The 21,612-nt window shown below is 43.3% G+C and overlaps 1 protein-coding gene across 30 annotated transcripts in view; it reads right to left on the bottom strand.

Moving 5' to 3' along the window:
• The window catches only part of ank3a (ankyrin 3a), a 118,126-nt gene that overhangs the window by 46,286 nt on the left and 50,228 nt on the right, over positions 1-21,612 (bottom strand). For 24 of the 30 annotated variants that reach the window (XR_004616337.1, XM_034609260.1, XM_034609254.1 and 21 more), the window contains exons 2-16: positions 11,846-11,947; positions 11,463-11,561; positions 9,442-9,540; positions 8,738-8,836; positions 7,391-7,576; positions 6,943-6,966; positions 5,236-5,334; positions 4,728-4,826; positions 3,884-3,982; positions 3,183-3,380; positions 2,381-2,479; positions 2,128-2,226; positions 1,916-2,014; positions 1,611-1,808; positions 81-179 (exon numbers count right to left, since the gene is read on the bottom strand). Coding sequence is in view for 29 of the 30 variants with exons in the window: in XM_034609260.1 (XP_034465151.1) it covers positions 81-179; positions 1,611-1,808; positions 1,916-2,014; positions 2,128-2,226; positions 2,381-2,479; positions 3,183-3,380; positions 3,884-3,982; positions 4,728-4,826; positions 5,236-5,334; positions 6,943-6,966; positions 7,391-7,576; positions 8,738-8,836; positions 9,442-9,540; positions 11,463-11,561; positions 11,846-11,947 (1,698 nt within the window). In the remaining variant the exon portion in view is untranslated. Of the gene's footprint in view, positions 1-80; positions 180-1,610; positions 1,809-1,915; positions 2,015-2,127; positions 2,227-2,380; positions 2,480-3,182; positions 3,381-3,883; positions 3,983-4,727; positions 4,827-5,235; positions 5,335-6,942; positions 6,967-7,390; positions 7,577-8,737; positions 8,837-9,441; positions 9,541-11,462; positions 11,562-11,845; positions 11,948-12,115; positions 12,333-18,267; positions 18,445-21,612 lie in introns of those variants that run through there. The other 6 variants (XM_034609275.1, XM_034609257.1, XM_034609252.1 and 3 more) reach the window with 4 other exon arrangements.

Here is a 21,612-nt window from a genome sequence, read left to right on the forward strand (position 1 = left end):
CACATCTGAAAACATCCTTATATGTTGGTCAGGATTTATTCCCTGACACTAACATGTGTTGTGAGCTCTCCACATCTCACCTTTCCAGCAGCATCAGGCGCAGCTCTCTTCTGCAGGAGGAGACTGGCCACCTCCATCTTGCCGTACTTTGCTGCCACGTGCAGTGGACTGAACCCTTTCTGTTGGACACAAATTAATATCCATCACTAAAATGAACGACAGCAGAAAGATGAATGAATAGAGAGGAGGATTAGAGACGGGTGGTAGAACAGGAAGTGAATATTTGTGATGGTCTGTATCAGCTTTCGTTGGATCTGCTTCATAAGGAAATCGTTTTTCACTTAGTTGTAATGAACTTTGAAATTTAACTGCAATGACAAATAATGTGTTTTCACAAAACCTGTTTCATCCATTTTCTTTAACTACAATGTTTGAATAACCTTTGACATGACACATGTTCATTTTATCAACAGACACAAGCTAAAGTATTTGTTGTAGAAGAAGTTAAACTTTGTGTAAAAAGGTTTGGGTTTGTTTAAATCCAGTTACATTTGATTTTTAGAATGAATTCATTTCATCGACAGCAATGAAATTCGTGATGACTGGTTATTGGTCAAAGCTTTGCAATACCCTGAGAAACTCTTCAAATCTATAAATGGCTGTTGTACAATGTGATCGTGTTAATCTTGGCTTCCATCTTGTGTGTACGTGAAGATATTTAAAGACATTAGGTCAGATTGTCCACAGGAATGTGAGACTCCCACAGATTCTCATTCCACGCTCTGAAACACTTGGCCTCATTTTCGCCACTGTTCACATTCCCTTCTCTTACAGTTTACACAGTGAATGATGGACAGACGACAGATTGCTGGATAGAAAGACGGGTTTTTAAATGTTTTAAAATTAGCCTACTTCTTTGATGTATTTTTTTTTACATAAACATAAAAAAATGGGTCAAATTCTAGTTCTCATCCCCCATTTCCCTTCTTCCCAGGTTGGTATGACATCATTTCCCTTGGCAGGTGACTCAGGTGGCGTCCCAAAAGATGGCAGCATAGGGTTTAACCTTCATTCATCTGTTCCACTGACAGAGGTCACCTTGAGAGACAGCCCCCAGCAACAAATCACACGTGCACAAACCGAGCACATGAAGTCGACTCTACAAGTCCCTGTGACCTTAATCTGCGCAATTAGACAGAAATAAATGACAATATGTTTCCATGGTTGACTGCACGCATGAGAAAACCCTCCTGGGGTGAAAGTCACTGGTTTAAATGACTTTAATATTACCTCTGACCTGAATGTGAACGCTGTAAAAATGATGTTAATCCACAACGTGACAGAAATTCACAATAGTTTGAACAGTGTCAGGTATTTGTAGGAAGGTTATGGGTCTATAACAGGAGACTATGAATGATTTTATTAAGAGGAGAGAAATTATCAGGAGCAACAGACTCCAGCTAATAAACACAAGACAAGCTCCAAGGAGTCTGCTGGAAACAGAATAGCGCCCACTAGTGGAAATATAAGGCACTGGAAATCATTATAAAGAGAAAATATTCATCTCAGTTATCTTCTGCACTCATCTAAGGACCCTCCTCCAGTCTTACCTTAGTTGCTGAGGAGAGTGAGGCTCCATTATCCAGCAGCATGGCAGCAACGTCTTGGTGTCCTTCACGGGCAGCCAGGTGAAGGGGGGTGTAGCCTGAGGTGGTGGCGGCGTTGGCAGAGGCGCCGCACTGCAGCAGCTGTTGGACGATGTCGACTTTCCCCAGTCGACTGGAGATGTGCAACGCTGTCTGGTCGTCCTGCAGAGAAGGAAAAAAAGTCAATTTTGCCCCAGAATTTGATCTTCGTTTGTTTTTGTATTTCTTCACCTGACACAGTGATGGATAACGGGGCTCAGTGCTCTGACCTTGGACTTGGTCTCCACCTTGGCGCCGTTCTTGAGCAGGTACTGGACGACGTCTGCCTGCCCCGCCCTGGCTGCCATGTGGAGAGCGGTCTCACCCCGCTGGAAAAAACACACAGTGACTGAATGTCAGTGGGAGCTTTTTATGTGCAGCGATGCAAGTTGGAAAAAAAATACTTAAAATGTAAAAACCACTGTATGAATGATCCACTCACTACGTTGGTGGTGTTGGGTGATGCTCCGTGATGCGTCAGTGAATGGACAATGTTCTCATGACCCATAAAGGCTGCCACGTGGATGGGGGTCAGGCCAGACTATAGGGAAAACACATAACAGATCCACATAAAAGTACTGTGAAGATTAAACAGTAGAAGAAAAGCTGTGAATTCTGACATTGACAAGAAAGCACTTCTGGTGTCCTGAGGAGGTCGTGAAGCAGAGTGAACGAGTGTCAGTGTGGTACAGTACCTCAGTGACGGCCTGGATAGACGCTCCGTGTTTAAGTAACAGTTCCATCACTTTCACTCTGTTCTTCTTGCAGGCGATGTGAAGTGGAGTGAAACCGTTCTGCACACACACAGAAAGAGGACATTGGTGTAAAGCCAAAGTGTAAGGGATGATTTTAATAGGCTGATACGTAAATTATCTGAAAATGTACACAGTGCAATGGTAAAATTGTATTTGTATATCTTTGCATGTTATTACCTCTGCCTTTTTGTTTATAAGCAAGATTAGGCAAAAACTACTCAATAGTTTACGACAGACTTTGGTGAAGAGAGGCCTCAGGGGTGGATCTGGATCAGGAATGTTTTTATGACTTTCTTTAATATTGTGAGACAAGGTGTTTGACATTATCACAGACTTCCTAGATAATAATTAATGGATCTTGAAACAAAAATAAGGTATGTTATCATTGATATCCATGACTGTGCAGCTTGATTACATTTAAGGGGACTATTGGACCTTGGTCAAGATATGCGCTCTACTGAGTACCTCTCTAGTTATGTATTGATTTAATACATTATTGTATTATTCTTTAAAGAAAGGATCCAGCTTTTTTGCCAAGAATTTTGCGGGAGAAACTTAAAGCTTAGTTTTTAATCTAGAAAATGATCAAACATAAAAATATTCAACATCAACATGAAACTATCCACGAGTTACTAATGATATGACCTTTGCCTTCAAACACCATTATCTTCTGAATGCTTTTGTGCAATTTGACCGTATCACTTTTCATTTTCAGCCCCGGTATCAACCCCTGTATCCCTACCAGCGCCTTGGCGTTGGGGTTGGCCTTCTTGTCCACGATGAGCTTTGCCACCTTGTAGTGACCACAGTGGGCGGCGACGTGCAGCGCCGTCAGGTAGTCGTTGGTGACGTCGTCCACCGGCACGTCGTGCTGGAGCAGGAGCTGGACACAGTTCAGGTGGTCCCCCTGAGTGGCCATGTGGAGCGGTGACAGACCGTTCTATAGGTGGAGGAGAGAGGGAAAGAAAGAGAGAGAGAGAAGAGAGAGAAGAAAGAGACAAACACACGCAGACGGACACATAGACAGATGGACAGACACAGGAAGTTAGGGCGTGGCCATGCCCTGCACAGAAAGACTGTGAAGGAAGTTACAGAAGCATTGTTATAACGAGGCCATTACAACAATGTCTATTTTGTTACACTGGTCGTCCTGCGTGGCCAAACTGTGGAGCTACGCAGCGGAGACAGGCTGTTCTGGAGAGGTCGCACAGACGTTATGGAGACAATGCGACAACACTACAGCAACAACAACAGACCTGCTATCTGACTGGTTAACAGATGTCAAATAGCTGTGTGTTATAAATCAAGTGTGGCCCTGTTTGAGTGAAATGTGATGGATTCTATTCTATTTGACAAAAGTGGGAATAAAACATGAGTTTGTGACCTTTCCTTCCCTAATCTCATTAAAGCAGTGAATCCTGAATTGATCGTCCCAGTAGCTACCTTGGTCTTAGATAGGAAAGGTGCTCCTCGGTCGAGTAGAATTTCTACCACCTGCTCGTGTCCGCTCCTCGCCCCACAGTGGAGAGGTGTCAGGCCGTCCTGGAAGAGAAGAGGGAGGGCGAAGGTGTAGATAACTCATGGGAAATATAAAATCCCACACGGTTTCCACAGATTCTTGAATATCAAATTCAAAGCCTTTTCAAAGACCAAACATGGCTTAAAAGATGGAACATGGTTTATTAGTGTTACAACAATTAGAATCTTTATATATGTATGAATCGCTCTCTATTGTGTTTAAATCTCTACGTTTGCAAAATATATACTGTAAAATCAAGCACTTTCAAAGACCCATGTCTATTTATGTGTATTTTTAACTCTTTTTCTCTCAAATTCACAAACTAATTAGTACTTCAATGACCTGTGGGCTCCCTGAACTGTGGTTTGCAGTATTGCTGCAAATGGTTTGGTAATTTAAGCAAAATGTTTTCATTTGATGTGGTTTGTGGACTCTTTAGTCAATAAGGGTAAATATTTGACTCCACACGTAGTAAAATTATTCCAATTCTAACTCTTACAAAATTGGAATACTGACGGATAATCCTCACACATATTATCCTTACAAATCTTGAAAAGAGACATCAGACAAGAACGATTTGAAGACTTTTTCTCGCAACAAATGTTTAAATTTAGCTCATCATCCAGCCTATGTATTTTGGGCAATAGGTACCATTTTCAGAGATGTGCAGAATACAGAAACATCTGTCTGATAAACTTCAGCAAAACTGCATCACTCAGCCTCATTTTCTTTATTTCTGAACACAAGAAAATGGGTCCACGCTCTCACCTTGGTCTTTGCATCAATTTTGGATCCTCTGTCGAGCAGCAGCTTGACCATGTTGCTGTTGCCCCTTTTCGATGCCACGTGAAGTGGTGTGATGTCGTTCTGAGCAAAGAGGAAGAAATAGCTGTCAAATCACATGTGACGTTCAGGAATTACACAAAAACTAACATCTTAAAAGTGAATCCTTGTATTAGACCACATGTAGTTGAGGACTGAAAATAATTACAGTGGTTTTATTTCTACTTGGTCGGCTCTGATATAAACTCTACACTGTCCTGATTAAAGGTACATAGTCATTTATTATCAATCAGAGACAATATTAATGTTATTACTACTTTGAAAAGTAAAAATGTCCTGAAAGAAGATAAGGTTCTTACACTTTTGGTGACAACAATAAGTCATAGAAATCCCGGCCTCAGCATTTAGCATTTTACTATTTACTCCTTTACTCTTGTTTACCTTTACTCATGGTAATACACCTCCCAGACAGCAGAGGGTAGACTAAACTCACCCGAGCCATGAAGTCCACAGCAGCTCCCCGGTTCAGCAGGAGCGTGGCCACGTTTATGTTGCCATAGTGAGCGGCGATGTGGAGGGGGGTGAAACCACTCTGAGGGTTGAGGAAAACCGTACAACACGCACATGCAAACAGACAAACACACACATTACGTTACAACCGATGAAACTCAACACTCGTGTGCCAGGTGAGGCCTTACAGGAGTCTACAAAGGCCTGTGGTTGGTGTTCACTCACACTCCAACAGACACATTTTACTACACACTGTTACACTAACACCTGACTTTTCTCTCACAGCAGCAGAAAAAGTATTTTATTGACGCATCAAACATGGGGCCGGTGGTCTGCTGACAACTGGAGGGGTTTAAGTTCAGTATACCATGTGTGCTTCTATGTGCTTTCATGATACTGTGATATAAGTACACGCTGATCTATATGTAATATACAATTCAATATGCAAACTGTATATACAATTCTGTTATCTATAGGCATCCTGATAGGTTTAGTGTTCTGCAGATGAACCTAAAGTCCATTTGCTGACTTTATAGGGTGATTCCCCGACAGAACCCCTGGCTTAGTACGCAACAGCTGTCAAAGCAACAAAAGGACAGCGGAAAGAATCTCGTCCAATGAGCGCGGGAATCTCACATTAAGCTACTTAATCGCTGGAAACCCTATTTGATAAAGTCAATAATCTAGTAGGAAGCAGGTGTCTCGGAGTTGAGACATCTGGTGTCCGAAACTAAAGCAAAACAACTACAAACATCTAATATTTAAACTTCACATTCATTGTCATCCAAAATGAAACACAAAAATCTTAATTATCTCATGTTCCTCTATAAAATCTGAAATCATTTTCCATCAGCATATGATGCAAATTAGTTTACCAACCATGCACGAGCCTCATATCAACAAAGCCGGTTTTTTTTTAGTCATACCAGATAAATGGCCCGAAACCATGCCAGCCAAAATACAGGCTCGCCCAGAAGGATGGTCACCTGGCTTTGGTGTGACAAAGCGCTCCTGGTTGCCATAGAAGCAGTGTCGAGAGAGCGTCTCGCTTTGGTCCCATGCAAAATGCTTGAGGTGCAAGGGTTGAGGGGTTGAGTACTAAAATCACTACGGGGTTGCAATCTAGTAAATTAATTAAACTGTCTGTTGCTGGAAGGCTGGGTTCCTTAACAGCTCAATGGGGATTTGGTTGCCATGCAGGTTACAGACAAACCGCTGCTATTCAATGAATGATAACCACATCTCATGCTTACACTGGTTATCATGTTAATCAGTTTCATGGACGGACTGTGTCGGGACACATCAGGACAACATGTCGTCCACAGTCACGAGGAATTTGGCAGAAAGAACAGCCGTAGCTTAAGCTTTGGACACCATGAAACCATTAGAATCAAGGAAAACCTTGAAAGCCAAGCCTCCAGCCTCAGGATGAACTACATCAGTATTAGTGGAACATGCGCTACTCTGACTTTCTCTACGAGCGGAGATATTATTCACTACATGAATGAAGCGATGAGGAGCAAGAAGACGATAGTTGAGTTAAAATGGAAAAGGAGAAGTGAAAGGGGGGGGGTGGGGGGCTGCAGATACACTACTGCATTAGGTCAGGGGCACTGAAGTGTATTTTTTTTTCCCAGAGTTTTTAATGAGCTGCGATGGAGACTACAAAATGTACTGAGTAGAGGTGTACCTCTGTTGTTCTATTCACCATCATCTACAAAGTCAGCCAAGAGAGGAGAGAATGAGCGGTTAGTGAGCAAAAAACTGAGAAAGGCCTCCACTGACAAGAAGTGGAGCAGCAGAGACAGCGGAGGAGGAGCTCCGTACAAAAAATACACACAGAAAGTCACTGTTATTAAAGATTAAGGATGATAAGATTTGAGTTTGAGAAAGTTATCCTCAAACTCAAATCTTATCATCTTCCTTACAAAGTGTTGCTCCTTCCCCCTTTCTGCCAAAACAAGCATCAAAAAACAATTTCAACCGAGAAAGAAGGAAAAGCAAAAGGCAGCAAGAAAAAAACTAAACCGACAAAGAAAAACGCATCAACAATCAAAGAAACAATCAAAGAAACAATCAAAGAGATAAACCAACTGAGCGTCCTCCCGCAGAGACAGACATCAGGCGTCGTCGCTCACCTTAGACTCAACGTCCGCGTTGTGGTCGTTCTGCAGGAGCAGGGCCGCGGCCTTGGTGTCATCCTTGCGGGCAGCGATGTGCAGGGCAGGCAGGCGCACCTTGCCCTTTGTATCGTTCTCCAGCAGCAGGGAGACCACCTGGTCATGGCCCTGCTGTAGGGCCACCGCCAGAGGGGTGAAGCCATCCTGCACGTGAGGGGAGAGACAGAGAGGAGTCACCGAATAATAAAGGTGTTAAACAATGATCCAACAACTTCACGTTTTTCTTTTTCTCTTTTGATGCTTTATCAAATCTTTTATTTGGGATTTTTTGGGGAATAGATCCATAATACTTTTGAGTTCAAGAACCACATTTCAAACAGATGCAGATTTTCAAGCCTCTCCTCCATATAGGACACTAATGTATGTTACATAATGAGAGGATGTGGTGGAAAAAGGTTTCTCCCACACACTCGCACACATTACCCTCATGATGCATAATTTAGCTGAAAGCTCCCTGTTCTGGATACTGTATATCTGTGTATATCTGTGTATATATTGGTCACTTGCATGTGCTGGCATTCATATGTGATGTTCACGCGAGTACTGGATCTGTGTGTAGTTCTGTGTGTGTTCTATTTGTGTATACATGTCTTAAAGGGCATCCCCCTGTTCTACCATGTAACCCATAGATGTAAACCAGCGGACTGCAGACTGGCCTGGGTATTCCATTAGCTCCATCAGCGGTTTGTCTTCATATGTGCACATCATGTGTGTGTGTGTGTGTGTGTGTGTATACATGTGCTGACAGGTAATTATGTGTATGTATGGGTTCCACAAGGCTGAGCATCGTAAATCAGAGCAGTAACGTCAGCAGCAGCAGCAGCCGTGGAGGAGAGGCAGCGAGCAGAGTGGACCTCGTGTGTGACCCGCTCAAGGTCACTCTGCCTCCACCACCACCACCATACACTACCAATCAATGAAGCTCTGCCCAGTCGCTCATGAAAGAGATGGGGAGAGGAGGGAGGAGGGGAGGCGGAGGAGAGACAAGCAGGAGGAGGAGGGAGAGAAGACGGAGACAACGAGAATGTGAGACAGAGTGGATGAGGGAAAAGCAGGGGAGTAAAGACAGATGAAGAAGGAGAAGGAGAAACAGGCAGATGCAGAGTGAGCAGAGTCGGGATGACAAAGGGAAGACGGGAAGGAAGGAGGAAATGCAGGTGGTTAGTACAACACGTGTAAAGACCATACATGACTTAGGCAGAGAAAATGCACAACGGTACAACAATAAAGAGGTGAACACAGGACTGACACACATATGATCACACACCTGATAAAACACAACACAGACACACACATGTACAGTACCTCAGTGGCCATACTCTGGCTGGCGCTGTGCTCCAGAAGGAACCGAACCACCTCCAGGTGATTCTCCTGGGCGGCCATGTACAGAGGAGTGAAGCCATTCTGTGCACGACACGGAACGGAACACAAACACGCACGTTCAACAACATGGTAAAGCACCTTAACCTTGAAAATACAAATTGATAGATAAATCTGTGTCGTCAGTTCTTTTAGATTGGATTTGAGAGGTTTTCTATTATCAGAACATTACAGACTTTTCTCTCCATTTTACATTTACATCATAAAACATTATTATATTATAGAAAATAAGAATCTTGAGAGTAATATGATGATACGTAATGATGTGAAATGTTCAGGTAGGACTTTTGCGATGGTCTTACACACTATCTGCTTCAGGGTTTGATGAAACCAGACAGAAAGACGGGGTTTGAAATCTGTCTCCTCTCCTTGATCTGTCAGAGTTAAATGCAACGTGCCGGAGCAGCAGTTTTCTTGAGAGGCCCAGTTGGAGCGATGCCAGATTCTGCCGATGAGGATCTTTGCAGCAAGTGATTCCCTCAATATAATTGACTTCATGACACAGTATCATGGAAACAAATGTGTGAATCACAGCGGGGGCAAATTCCCCCAGTAGCCCAACATGACCTTACTGTCACTGTGACATTGTGCACGTGTACGTGTGCGTGTGCACGTTGAGTATAACCTACCTGAGACTGTGAGTTGACATTGGCTCCGTTCGTGACCAGCTCTTTGACGACTTCCGTTTGGCCGGCCAGCGACGCTATGTGCAGAGCAGTGTTTCCTTTCTGGATTAAATAGAACAACCACAGGGACGCGTGTTAAGCTCTGTCCCACCTGTCCCGCCACATTGCTTCAGTGTGACAGTCACTATCCTCTGTATATATCCATGACAATCCCCTCATGCCCCGACCATACTTTTCTTTTTCTTTTTTTTAACAGCCTGCGTTCCAGCTCTGGCATCCCCCTGCTCGCACCGCCAACAATGTGTCACTTCCGATACCCCTGGTCCTAAACAAGATGAGCCCCCACTGAACCTCTGCTATAAATGAAGACAGGACAACAGGAGGCTTCCCACAGGACATGCACAGGTCCTTGGGACGGCAGAGTTAACCCCTGACCTGTGTCCTGGACGAGTGATACTGAGCCACGTTATTATAACTGCTGTTACACAATCGTGATCATGTGTCACATGTATCATACACTACAGAGAGACATCTGCTGAGGCCAAGGCAGAGTAATATAGAGACAGACAGGACTGGTTGGTTTATTATGCAGCTGAGGACAAGAGTTTGATAACTCGTTTCAATTTCTTTTTCTACGGAAAGTTGATTGTTAAAGTGAAGTTGCTGGAGATATGGTCTCAATCGTCCCTTCTGGTCTGAGTTATGATGTTAAACAATGTCCAGAAATGTTTTTTGAAGATAGACATTTCATCTTTGAGTCCAATTTTACATCATTAACCAAATGTTAGTGAATTCCTTCAAGGCACTGCAGAGATATTGCCTTCACGAGAACGGCACAGATGGAAATACAGACAAAGTGAAAACATAAACATTAAAATCTGGCATTTTGAAGCACCAGACCCAACGTAATTAATTAACATTTATTCAAAACCACCATCTGCGCTTGGTGCGTCCGCCACCAACACTAACAACCTCCCTGTGACTTGTTGGTGGAACAAAGCTGCAGCTACTACTTCACTGGAAAAACATCTCCTGCCCTAAAACTAGGATCGTAAAGGGATTGCTGTGAGATAGATGCACCATGAACGGTTCAGTCCAGAACAACAACAACACCACAGACTAAATATTTCAGTTCACTTTCTTTGACTGTTTCAAACCGAACAGTGAAGCCTTGAGTTAATCCAACAGTCTGAACACTGAGGAAATGACAAACCCTCTTGTTTAAATCTTCCAAAACAAGAACATTACAGGGCCTGATACAAAATTACCTCGATCATTAAAAAAGCCACAAATTTAAATGAAACACTCTGCATAACTAAGTCTAGATATCAACAGCACTGCCTCCCTGAATGCATAATATAACTTGTAGGCATTCAGGGTGCAGCCAGTGGATTCCCAAAATCTCAAACTAATCCCTCAGCCTCCTCAGGGTCACAACAGAGAGGTTTTTAATTGGGGAAGGTTTTCTCCTTGATCTTGAATATTTCATCGTGTCCTGTGTTTATGTCAGCACCAGGCATATGGCCCGTGGCAGAGGAGCTGAACCAGACGACTAACTTGGAGTGAAACCCCCCTGGAAACAGATCTGGGTTATGTTTTCAATGGCTCTCCATCTCATCTCCTTTCAGCTTCACAGCAAAGATGCTTTCAAGGAGGAGCTCCTCCCTGGATGTATTATATGATATGAGATCATATTGTACAGTAGATAAAATATAACAATAGTGCTACAACTGTTGCTGCTTTTAATCACGTACATTTAATATACTCTGCTGTTGAAATCATACATAAACGTTCCTTTTGCTTCATTTTGGCATCTTTTTCACTTCCTTCATTCTCTCACTGTTTCCAGTTGTGATCCCCACAGGGGTCATTAAATATTGATCCGATATTGAACACTAATGAAGGCTTCACACTCGCAGCAGCCAAACTGTAACTACACTGCAGCAATACGTTTCATGCAGGGATCCAAATATAGTCGACCACAACATCAGGTGAGCTGCAAGAGGTGACAGGGTCTCCTTTACCTTTGTGGCTGCATCCACCGCGGCTCCGAGCTTCAGCAGCTCAGCAACAACCTCCACATGCCCCTCCTTGGAGGCTAGATGAAGAGCGTTCAGACCATTCTGAGAAAGACACACATTCAGCTGAGTAAGCGCAGCTCATGCACGAAAATGACGCTGTGACATAATGTGTAATTGTGCTTAATGGATGGATTAAAATCATAAAAATGTTCTGAAATAATCCTGCTTGTTCAGTTCGAGCCCTCGAGCTCATCATTTGAAATTTAGCTGACGCAGCAGTATGTGATTGAAAAGCATGTTTACGTGTGTGGAGGAGAGACCCTGAGGAGGACAAAGATTCAAATGAACATTTTCCACTTTCTTAATTAGAGTGTAAGAAAACTTGCCTGATTGCAAATGTTTATTTCAACCCCCGACTTGAGGTAGTCAAGGACCTTTTCAAGGTTTCCAGCCCGGGCTGCTCGCAGGTAACTGGCATTACTGTCAGACTGCGAGAGAAAAACGAGACAAGAGAGAAAGAGAAAGAAAAGAGAAGAAGACAATGTCAGGTCAGACACTTCACATGTTTATCTGCGTTCAATTTCCAACTGCATCAGCATTTCAGTTGTGCACAGAGGAGAACAAAAGCACATACAAATGCCAAAATGTTACTGTACCAGGTAGAACTCTGTCATAATTTCTCACACATCCAAAGAACATCTCAACAAAGGGAAAAACAAAGCCAATGTCCACACACAGAGGAGGTCCATCGTCCCTTTTAAGTTGGAAGTCTGCTAAAACGCAAACAGTGCAAAAAGTAAATCCATGAGAACGCAGCCGCAGCACATCATCCCAACATGTCACATCACCCTCGGTCGCCCATCACAGCCGCTGGACTGTTGTTTCAGCTTTCTTTAATCCAAACGTCTCTGAATCCCAAAGGTGGGAAGTATGGTGGCTGGGTGGTCCTCACAGCTGCCACAGAGACCTCCTCTCTTCCCTCTTCCACAGAAAATCTCTTCTGAATCCAGCAGGAGAGCAGTTGCGACTCAGTGTCGCGTTGCTACGAGAAGCAGAGCATCTTCTATTCTGCTTGGCTGTCCCTTTATTTCACTACAGAAATAGGGCTTTGCACACCAAAATAAATTGATGAGGCAAGCATATTTTGTCCCTATGACAAATGTGGTGTGCATGTGTGTGTGAGAGGAAGAGAGAGGGAGGGGGGGTGGATGGAAAGAGGGATGAGAGTACACAAAGAAAGAGAGAGGGAGAGAGCTAAAGAGACAGAAGAAGAGACGAAGGTTCATGTTTGCTCCTAAGACGTCTGTTTTGACATAAAATGACACACAGCCAACTCTGCACATTTTGACTTCCGTCCTCGCAGCAGCCTTGTTAAGAGCTTTTTGTAAAACTCAGCACTGGAGCCGCTGAGAGCAGGAGGGCGAGAGGCTGTGAAAATGCTGCTTTATAATCGAGGCTCAAAAAATACAAATTCCCCTGAATTATCAAAAGCAAAGACGTGCTAAATTTAGTCTTTGCGTCCGGAGACACTAAGGATAAACCCAGCGCGGCCAAACAGTACGAGCGGTTATCCAACATTGTGCTCTCCGCCTCCCCCTCGGTCACGCTTTTCCAGAAATAACTCTGACGAACAGAGAGGGATGTGACCCAAAGCCAAAATGTGAGAGACCAAGACATGCAGCATCAGATTGTTCCACGGATAAATAAAACAGTAAGAGGAAAAGATGTGTCACTTAAGCATTAGGGTAAACAAAACACTGGCAGATGAAACAAGGTTAACTTGAAACTAAGTCATTCCCCGATTACAAGGGACCATTAAGTTAAATCTCTGCAGCTAATCAGCCCGCATCTAGAAATGTCTTCTTCCTTTTTCCATAACCCCCCCCCCCCCCCCAGCTCCCAGAGGACTGCTCCATCGCACCGGACAACTAATGACCTCTCTGTTCTTGTGGCCTTGAGAAAAGTCATGATGAAATACAAAAATATTGAGCGACAAATGTGAGGCATAGGTCAACAACAATCTCAGATAAACCACTAGCATTACAAGGTTAGTGTGTGGAAGTAACATTGTAAAACATGTAAAAGGTTTAAAGACACTTAAAAATGATTTCATAATACTGCTGGAGGTAATGAAGTGAGGGTCCCTGGTAGTGCTGCATTACAACCACTGCTGCCCTGTGCTGTGAAATAGGCAATTGACTGTGAAAACTCATAAACATCAAGTACGCTGGTCTAAATCTCCTGTTGCCGCATGACAAAAAGTTTGTGTGGATGTGCAAATGGACACTTCACTTGGCTTGTGAACTCAGTTGTGTTGTGTTTCTATGATTCTAGATGTCCGTGATGAAGAGCAAACTCATGAGACTCATAGATTCTATATCTTCTGGATGATAGAATTAGTAGAGACCTGTTTATTCCCAGAACTCAGTATCCTCCACCAGCTCTCTGTCAAACTCCTGCTGGGACTTTTCCTCGGATACTTTCCTTTACTGCTGCGTTAAGTGTACAAGTCGTATGTAGTATCAGCGTAATTCACAGTGACTGTTGTTTACATGTGGTGTCCTGCAGGAATGAAAACACTGTTTGACTGATGAGAGAACATATATATACGAACAGGAAGGGAATCTAAACTGAGCCAGATCATGAGAACATTTATACAATTTTATACATTAACTTACAACTTATATTGAGTCAACACATAAATGCCCAACGCAGTTCCATGTTTTTAAATAAAGATGTATAACTGTTATATTTAAAGGCAATGTATTATGCTTTCTCAGTTTTTTTTTTCCTCTAGTCATAGTTATAGATTTCTTTTGTGTATAAAAAGTCTTCAAATTTAAAACATCCACTGCAAAATCCCACAAATGTTTCCAGGGGACCCAAAAAAGTGGCTGTAGTTCAATGCTTTGTGAAGTTATAGAAGTCTGCTACTTGCCAGTGGTGGTGAATTTCTTTCTGGTTATGTGCACTTAGAATTTTTCCATTTATCTATTTGTTTTTAGTTTTTTTTATCTTATTGTATTTTACTTCCCTGGTAGATCAACAACATTTAAAAAAAAGTTAGCTAATGCCCAAAATCCAACTAACTTCATCAGCAATTATTCAATTCATAATATCAACATAATATAATTTCTGTGCAGCGTGTGTGTGTGTGTGTGGGTGTGTGTGTGTGTGTGTGTGTGTGTGTGTGTGTGTGTGTGTGTGTGTGTGTGTGTGTGTGTGTGCGTGTGTGTGTGTGTGTGAGCCTCCATCCCAACAGTTGTCCCATCTCTTACGTAATATGTGTCCTCAGTGAGAGCCATGCATTGTACAGCAGTGTGACCCACGACTCTCAGGCTTTGTTCAAGTGTCACCAAATGCTTGACGGCTCTAAAACCTCTGACATTAGAATACACAGGGCTGCACTGCTGAGGACGGGCAGCGTGCATCACAACTACTCAGTGATTCACAGCTTTAAATATTATATAAGTCACGATATCTAATACTGTAATCTTGTTGCTTTGTCCTGGCAGATGTGGTTTTATAACACAACAAGAAGATATTGACACACTTACAGAAATCACATAATTTAGGGAACAATTTTGAATATAACGTTAAAGTGTACATGATTTTTTGAAGGGTTCAATTTTGCATTTAAATATCACTCAGTGTTCTTTGCTTCTCCTTCAGCATCTGCTTAAGCTTAAGTGCCAACAGATTAAGTAGTCTTCATCCATAAGTCACCATTCATTGCTCTCGTCACTTTATCCTTTAATGCCTGCAGTGGAAACCAGTGACCAACATGTCCGACCCGCCGCGCGTATCCGATCTACGTCCAGCACGACGGATCTTCAAGTCTTTGTGAACGAAGCATTACCGAGGATGAGGAAAGAGATTAGCAAGAGAAATATCATTAAGCCGCCGCAGATCAGAGGTTCAGAGAAAATGGGGCCATTACAGACTAGGTAAGCCTGAAGGAAAGCATTAATCTAATGGTGGATAGAAGGGAGAGGGTGAAAGAGAAAGAGGGAGAGAAATCCGACGCACGGGTAATAACTGGTAAAGCGGTGAGTTTAACCATCATTCCCAATTACAGTCTTACAAAGTCAGAAATGGCGTTAATTTTGAGGGCAAGTTGCTGTAAAAATGACAATTAACCGTCTCATATCTAATTAAAAATGCCCTTTGGTTAATGACTGCTGTTTTCAGACGCTCTTTAAAGTATAGGGAGAGAAAAACGTTAAAGTTTAACGGCTGAAGTATGTAGGTTTGATAAAATCTCTTCAGCTCTTTTCAGACATGAACTCTTGACTTTCACATATGAAGAAAACAGCAGGAGATTGTCCGGGTCAGATGTGTTCACAACACCAGGAGATGATCCTTCAGGTGAGGGCTGACGCTGTGGAGCTGAACATGATGGATACATTCTGCTGTGGGAATCAGAGGTTTTTGTTTACAGCACATAAACACCAGTGTTATTTTCAAAAGCTCTTGAATCTCCTTGTCTTTTCCTCCAGGCCAGTTTGTATGGCTCCTCCTTTTCATCCTGATATATTTGTATTGCAGGATTTGTCAGTCTATTTCCCTGCTCTGTTCTCACATGGACTCACATGGACGTTTTCCAGACGTTTCACTAGGGGGCAGGTGGGAAAAAGTTCTGTGAGCAACTAACATTTGTATTCTCACATACAGCCCCTCTGGAAAAGATCAGGAACATGTCTGGACTTCAGTGCTTGTCTGAAAGCAGCTTTACTGTCAAAGTCGTTGAAGATGAGCAACATTAAAGCTCAGTGGTGTTTAAATAGCTCCTGGAAATGTATTTGTGATGAAATATATGAATAGAAATATAAATGAATTTGCTCTCTGTTTCTGGAGTTTAATTACACATTCAAACAGCCACCTGGCGGCTGAGGTGAAAACAAGTAGCACTGAAATGGGACGGAGTGTCTCTCATGATCTCAAACAGTTCACCTCTTTCCCTCCACTCTGGGTTTAGAGACATTTTGGAGCAGCAGAGCACGTGTTGTTCATTCTGCTGAATCTGTACTTGGCACTTCTCCTCATGACATCAACGCAGTGATAATCTACACGGATAGAGGATATTTAGCTGAATAAAGACTGATACGATGCCAGACTCCGATATGTCAGTCTGGCACTCTGCACCGAGCATGTGGCAAAACAAGGACTCATTTAGCTCTAAAGACAAGTACAGGAGGGACAACACCTACATGTCTGCAAACACTTTTTGCAGTGTTCACATGAGAGGATGAGGTGAGAGGATGTAAACACAAACACAGAGACACAGGGCGTGTTGATGTTATCGGCTCTGGGTGAACTGAGCGAGCTTAGGGGAGGAGAGCCGGACCAGCAGCGGCTGCATTGTTTCACTTTATCCCCTGCTCTCCTGACAGCACAAAACACTCCGTGCTCCCCAGCTCTATGAGCACAAAGACAGGGGCTTCCAGTGGTCGGCCACAACACCCAGCGGTGCCAGAGGACCTCAGCCCACCCACCACCACTTCCATTACTCCCATCTTTAAACCGCCGCACTCCCCCAATCCCCCCGACTGCCCTAAATAGTCCTTCATAGTATCCTGATTCCTCTGGTTCTTTCAAGGCTAAATATAGCAAAGCCATTGATGAATTAATGCTCCCATTTCCCTGTCAACATGCTCATGCCAGAAAATCATTATCAAGGCTGATAGAGGTAAGGATGGAAAGCATGATATTGATAACACAATGAATAATAATCTATAACCAGAGAGTTCAGATTTTCTTGTGTGCATGCATCGTGTTATCTCAAGCATCAACATGGCTCCAAAACAAACACAGCTCTAGGAAAAGCATCGTGGAAAGCACCACATCTTTCTTGTAGTATGACAAAGGAGTGAAGTGGTTTGATGCTGTTATAGCAGCGTCCTGCCTCCTGATGGCCACTAGCAGGAATGACATTCAATTAATAAGTAAGTAAATAAAAGAATGAATGAATGAGTAAATACTATAGACCCATTTCACATCTAAAAAGGCAACAATGAACCTTTCTCCAATGAAAGAGATTTTAACTGAGAAAGAAACAAAATGCTTTGTCAAATTCTACAAACGCTCTGTTTCAAGTGTGATTCAGTTCCTCTCTTTCACTTCCTCTAATAGAACCAACATTATATGTAGATCCTACTACTTAAGATACAACTTTATTAATCCCATAAAAACAAGATACAGACATGTGCTGACAAGCATTCACTTCAACAATAACACAACAAATCAAGCTGTTCAGCTGCATTGAGCTAGAAGAACAACTGCTTTGAAAATGCTACATTTCTTTAAAAATGCAACAAAAAGTTTTGTTTATGCGTTTACTCTCAAGTCAGTATGGAAATCAAAAAATTACAGAAGATGGTTAGCTTTGCATCAGGACTGGAAGATGGCAGCCTACCTCTAAAGCTCAGTGATCAACATGCATGTTATATCTTGTTTGTTTTATCAGTGTCTGGAGAAGCAAATAAGCTAATTTCCTTAAATGTCGAAAGCATATAAACAACATGAATGAAGTCAGTGGGCATTTGAGAATAATACTTAAATGTGCACTGGAACAACATCCTGTGTGTTGTTGCCATGCAGTTTCAAACATGTCCCCCTTTCAGGCACCATTCTGATTCTGAGTTCGTACAGAGCCAAACCCCAGTTCAGTCATAATTCATGATACACAGGACTGTAGTTGTTGCATCACTGAATCCACAACATCAACCTCAGACATCAGCACACAGCACAAATCTCAGTCTTCAGAATAAAGCAAATGAGAATAAATCCAAGTCTTAGCACTACTCACTTGTGTCAGGAAGACAGCACCGTCCTCCACAGCCATGTCCACCTCTCTCTCTCTGTCTTTCCCTCCTCTGTGTGAAGAGGAGTGAAACCCGAGCTCAGACGGTTAACCCCTCATCTGTTCTGTCAGCTCCGTCTTTATCTTAACCTCTTGGGCACCAAGCCCACTCTGAGGGACCAGCAAGGTGCCGTCAGCTCAGGTAACAAGAGTAGAAAAAAAAAAGGGAAACGAGATGCTACAGCACTGGAGGATACAACAGCTCCTTCCTCTGTCTGGTTAATGTCGTGCACCGGAAAGAAAGAGGGATGGAGGAGTGGGGAGGAAAGAGGAGAGCGGGTCTATCCAACTCTGCAGCGGCGAGTAAACAAAGCATCTTTTAGGGACACACTGCAAATCCCTTCTGCTGCTTCTCTCTCATCCCCCCATCTCCCTCTCTTTTTTTTTTAATGTGTCAACATGGGTAAATCCCCGCCGCCTCACAGGAGCTGGCCCCTGCCCCAGAAAGCATCTTCGAAACGGATGGGAGGGGGGGGGGGGGGATGCAGGAGGAGCACTTGACTTACCATAATAGCCGAGGCGTCTCCCTCCTCCCTCTCTGCCTCCTTCCTTTTCTTCCTCACCTTCATTTACTCTGAGGGGTGGTGGTGGTGGTGGGGGGGCGCTGACACTGAGATCTTGATACCCAAGGTTGGGGAGGCAAGAGGGGCCGAGCTGAAAATAGCAGCTGAAACAAATACTTTAACTGAGGTGACTCGAGTGGGATATGTCAACCCCCCCCCCCCCCCCCCCCCCCCCCCCCCCCCCCTCCCCTCTCGTGTTATCCCACCCACTCTCCCTCTTTCCCTCCTCCCACTCACTGGTTCACTCCCCCTGCCATCCTCTGCCAACACATGGCTCTGTATTATCATCCTGCTGATCAGCTTTTTCTCCTCCACACCGACAAAGACCAGCGTGAATGTGTGTTTCCAGGCTTATTGCTCTAACAGTGCTGATTCTACGTGTGTCTGCTCAGGGAAGTTTTCAAGTCCAAATAACAGCAGAGAGCAACAACAATAACACCAGACGCTATTTATGGGGAAAGTGGACCAGTGGGGGGGCCGCCCCACAATCAATGGGGACACTGTGACAGCGGATTAGGGGGCTTTTCCCTTGGTATTAGGGACACCCTCTGTACTCCCACCTCTCACCCCTCAGCAGTCAGCTGAGCAGGAACTGGGGATGAGAAGCTCACCCCCACTGATATCCCCCCCCCCCCCCCCTCACAAATCCTGCTCACAGTGCAGGAGACCAGCAGCGAGTTAAACTCCCTGCTCCCCTGGAAAATGTGCACAAAGAGCCTGGATCTGATGCAGCAGAAGAAACGGAAACGTCCCCATCAAGTGTAGCATGCAGCATTAACCAGTGTGTCCATGTAACATGGCCGTTTCCACAGCCCACACTTTAACGTGCCACAGGCCTAAATGTTGGATCTTGGGTAATTACACCTGTGAAGCATGTGATGTGATTATCTTATCTCGGAGGACCACTCACAACTGTAAAGATCTCCCACGGCTTTTATGTTCATGTTTAAGAGGCCATATGATTTCATACAAACACAATTTTGAAAAAACTACTCGTTAACCATCACATTTATGAATGCTAGAAATTTATATTTTTACTCTATAGCTTCATGTACTTTTTTCATATATTTGTTCGTACTGCCAACAAACTCAAACCAAAAGGTGTTCCAAGATTCTCTCACATCCTTATCATGTCTGTGGCCCTCTGCCCCAAGTCCACATGCAAATAAAAAATACATTTGAATTTATTGAATTGATACATTTCCCAAAACAACTGGGAAATAGCAAATACTCAAACTGAAGTAAATAATGCATTTGATGGGATCACTTTTAGCCATGGATTTTTAATGAGGCTCACTGATGTGTTTTTAATCATTTTGGACAACAGTGAATCTATCACACTGCTGGCACACCGATTTGGGGTGTCTTGCCAAAGAAAACTTCCATTCACACTTGAATGAATGAATGAATGGGGGAGGCTGAGATTGAGCAGACAACTGTCTGGTTAGTGAACATCCCGCTCTACCTCCGCTCTACCTCCCCTTTGCCACAGCTGCCCCTTCACGTCCCAACTTCATGTTCCATTCCTCATCACCAGTGTCTGGTCTTCAGGGGAAGTCAACTTCTATCCAAAGCTCCTAATTCATACGACTGTTTCCAAGGCGTAACTTCAGCCAAAGTCTGTTCCTCTTGTTCACAATTGATGACATTTCATTGTCAGTCTCATTTGTTTCTCTTTAAGTCTCGCCTGATAGAACTACTGATTACCAATCATTCAGCAAATAAACCAAACATCATGTCCGCCTCAGCCGCTACTAGCAGTGCAGCATCGTTGAGCAGAAGCATTATTCCTGCAGGGAAACTTGGCTAAAAACACATTTTTGTTGTTGATGGAAAAGTCGCTCTCCACAGCTGAGTAAACAAATGCTGTGGCCGTTAACTTCTACAGCATCTGGAAAATCCCCTGGACACACTTTCCATCTGCCAGCAGCATTTTGATTATGAATGATAAGCACAGTTCATCAGTGTCACACCCGAGCATGTTATTTATAGCAGGAATAATGCTGTCCTGGCAGCACTGCCTGTAATATCATGCAGCTCGTCCATCCCTCAGCCGCCGCTTTCACATTCTGTCACTATTCCAGAGGAATGGCACCACTTGCATCATGGGTATTTTCCAGCGCTATCAGCTTTCGGACGAGAGACAAAGAGAACTGGAGAGCGAGTCAGAGAAATTCGAAAGGAGGCCGCGACAGAGAACGTGAGAGCTGACAGAGGGAGTGACAGATGCTCTGGACCAGAAGAGGTGACTTGAACATGTGATCGGTGGATCACAGGCTCCTTCACGCTAACGCTGCAGCGAGCAGCTTGGATTCTGCCGGGTTGCCATGGCTACGGGGGGGAAGTCACAACAGAGGAGGATGGGAGTCAAGCGTACTTATGAAAAATGATCTCTATTGTCAACAATCAAATTATATTACATCTGAGAAACATTTTCTATTTTATTTACAATTAATATAATTTATATCTTTCTTATATTGTCATTTAACATTATATTTTCTCTTTATTGATTTGTACAATTAAGATCTTAAGCTTCAAATGTTACTATAGGTAGATTATAATACTTTATTTATTTGAAAAATATACTACTTATTGTTTCTCACTGGTCTTTTGAGAAACCATTTATAGATAAAATCACCAGATGTGATATTGAGTGTGACTGTAATCTGTGCTTCAGGAAACATTGTGACCAAATAAATTATTTACTGTTCACTTTATTCAGGTTAAA

The sequence above is a fragment of the Hippoglossus hippoglossus genome, chromosome 15 (assembly GCF_009819705.1).
Source record: "Hippoglossus hippoglossus isolate fHipHip1 chromosome 15, fHipHip1.pri, whole genome shotgun sequence".
Lineage (NCBI taxonomy): Eukaryota > Metazoa > Chordata > Actinopteri > Pleuronectiformes > Pleuronectidae > Hippoglossus > Hippoglossus hippoglossus.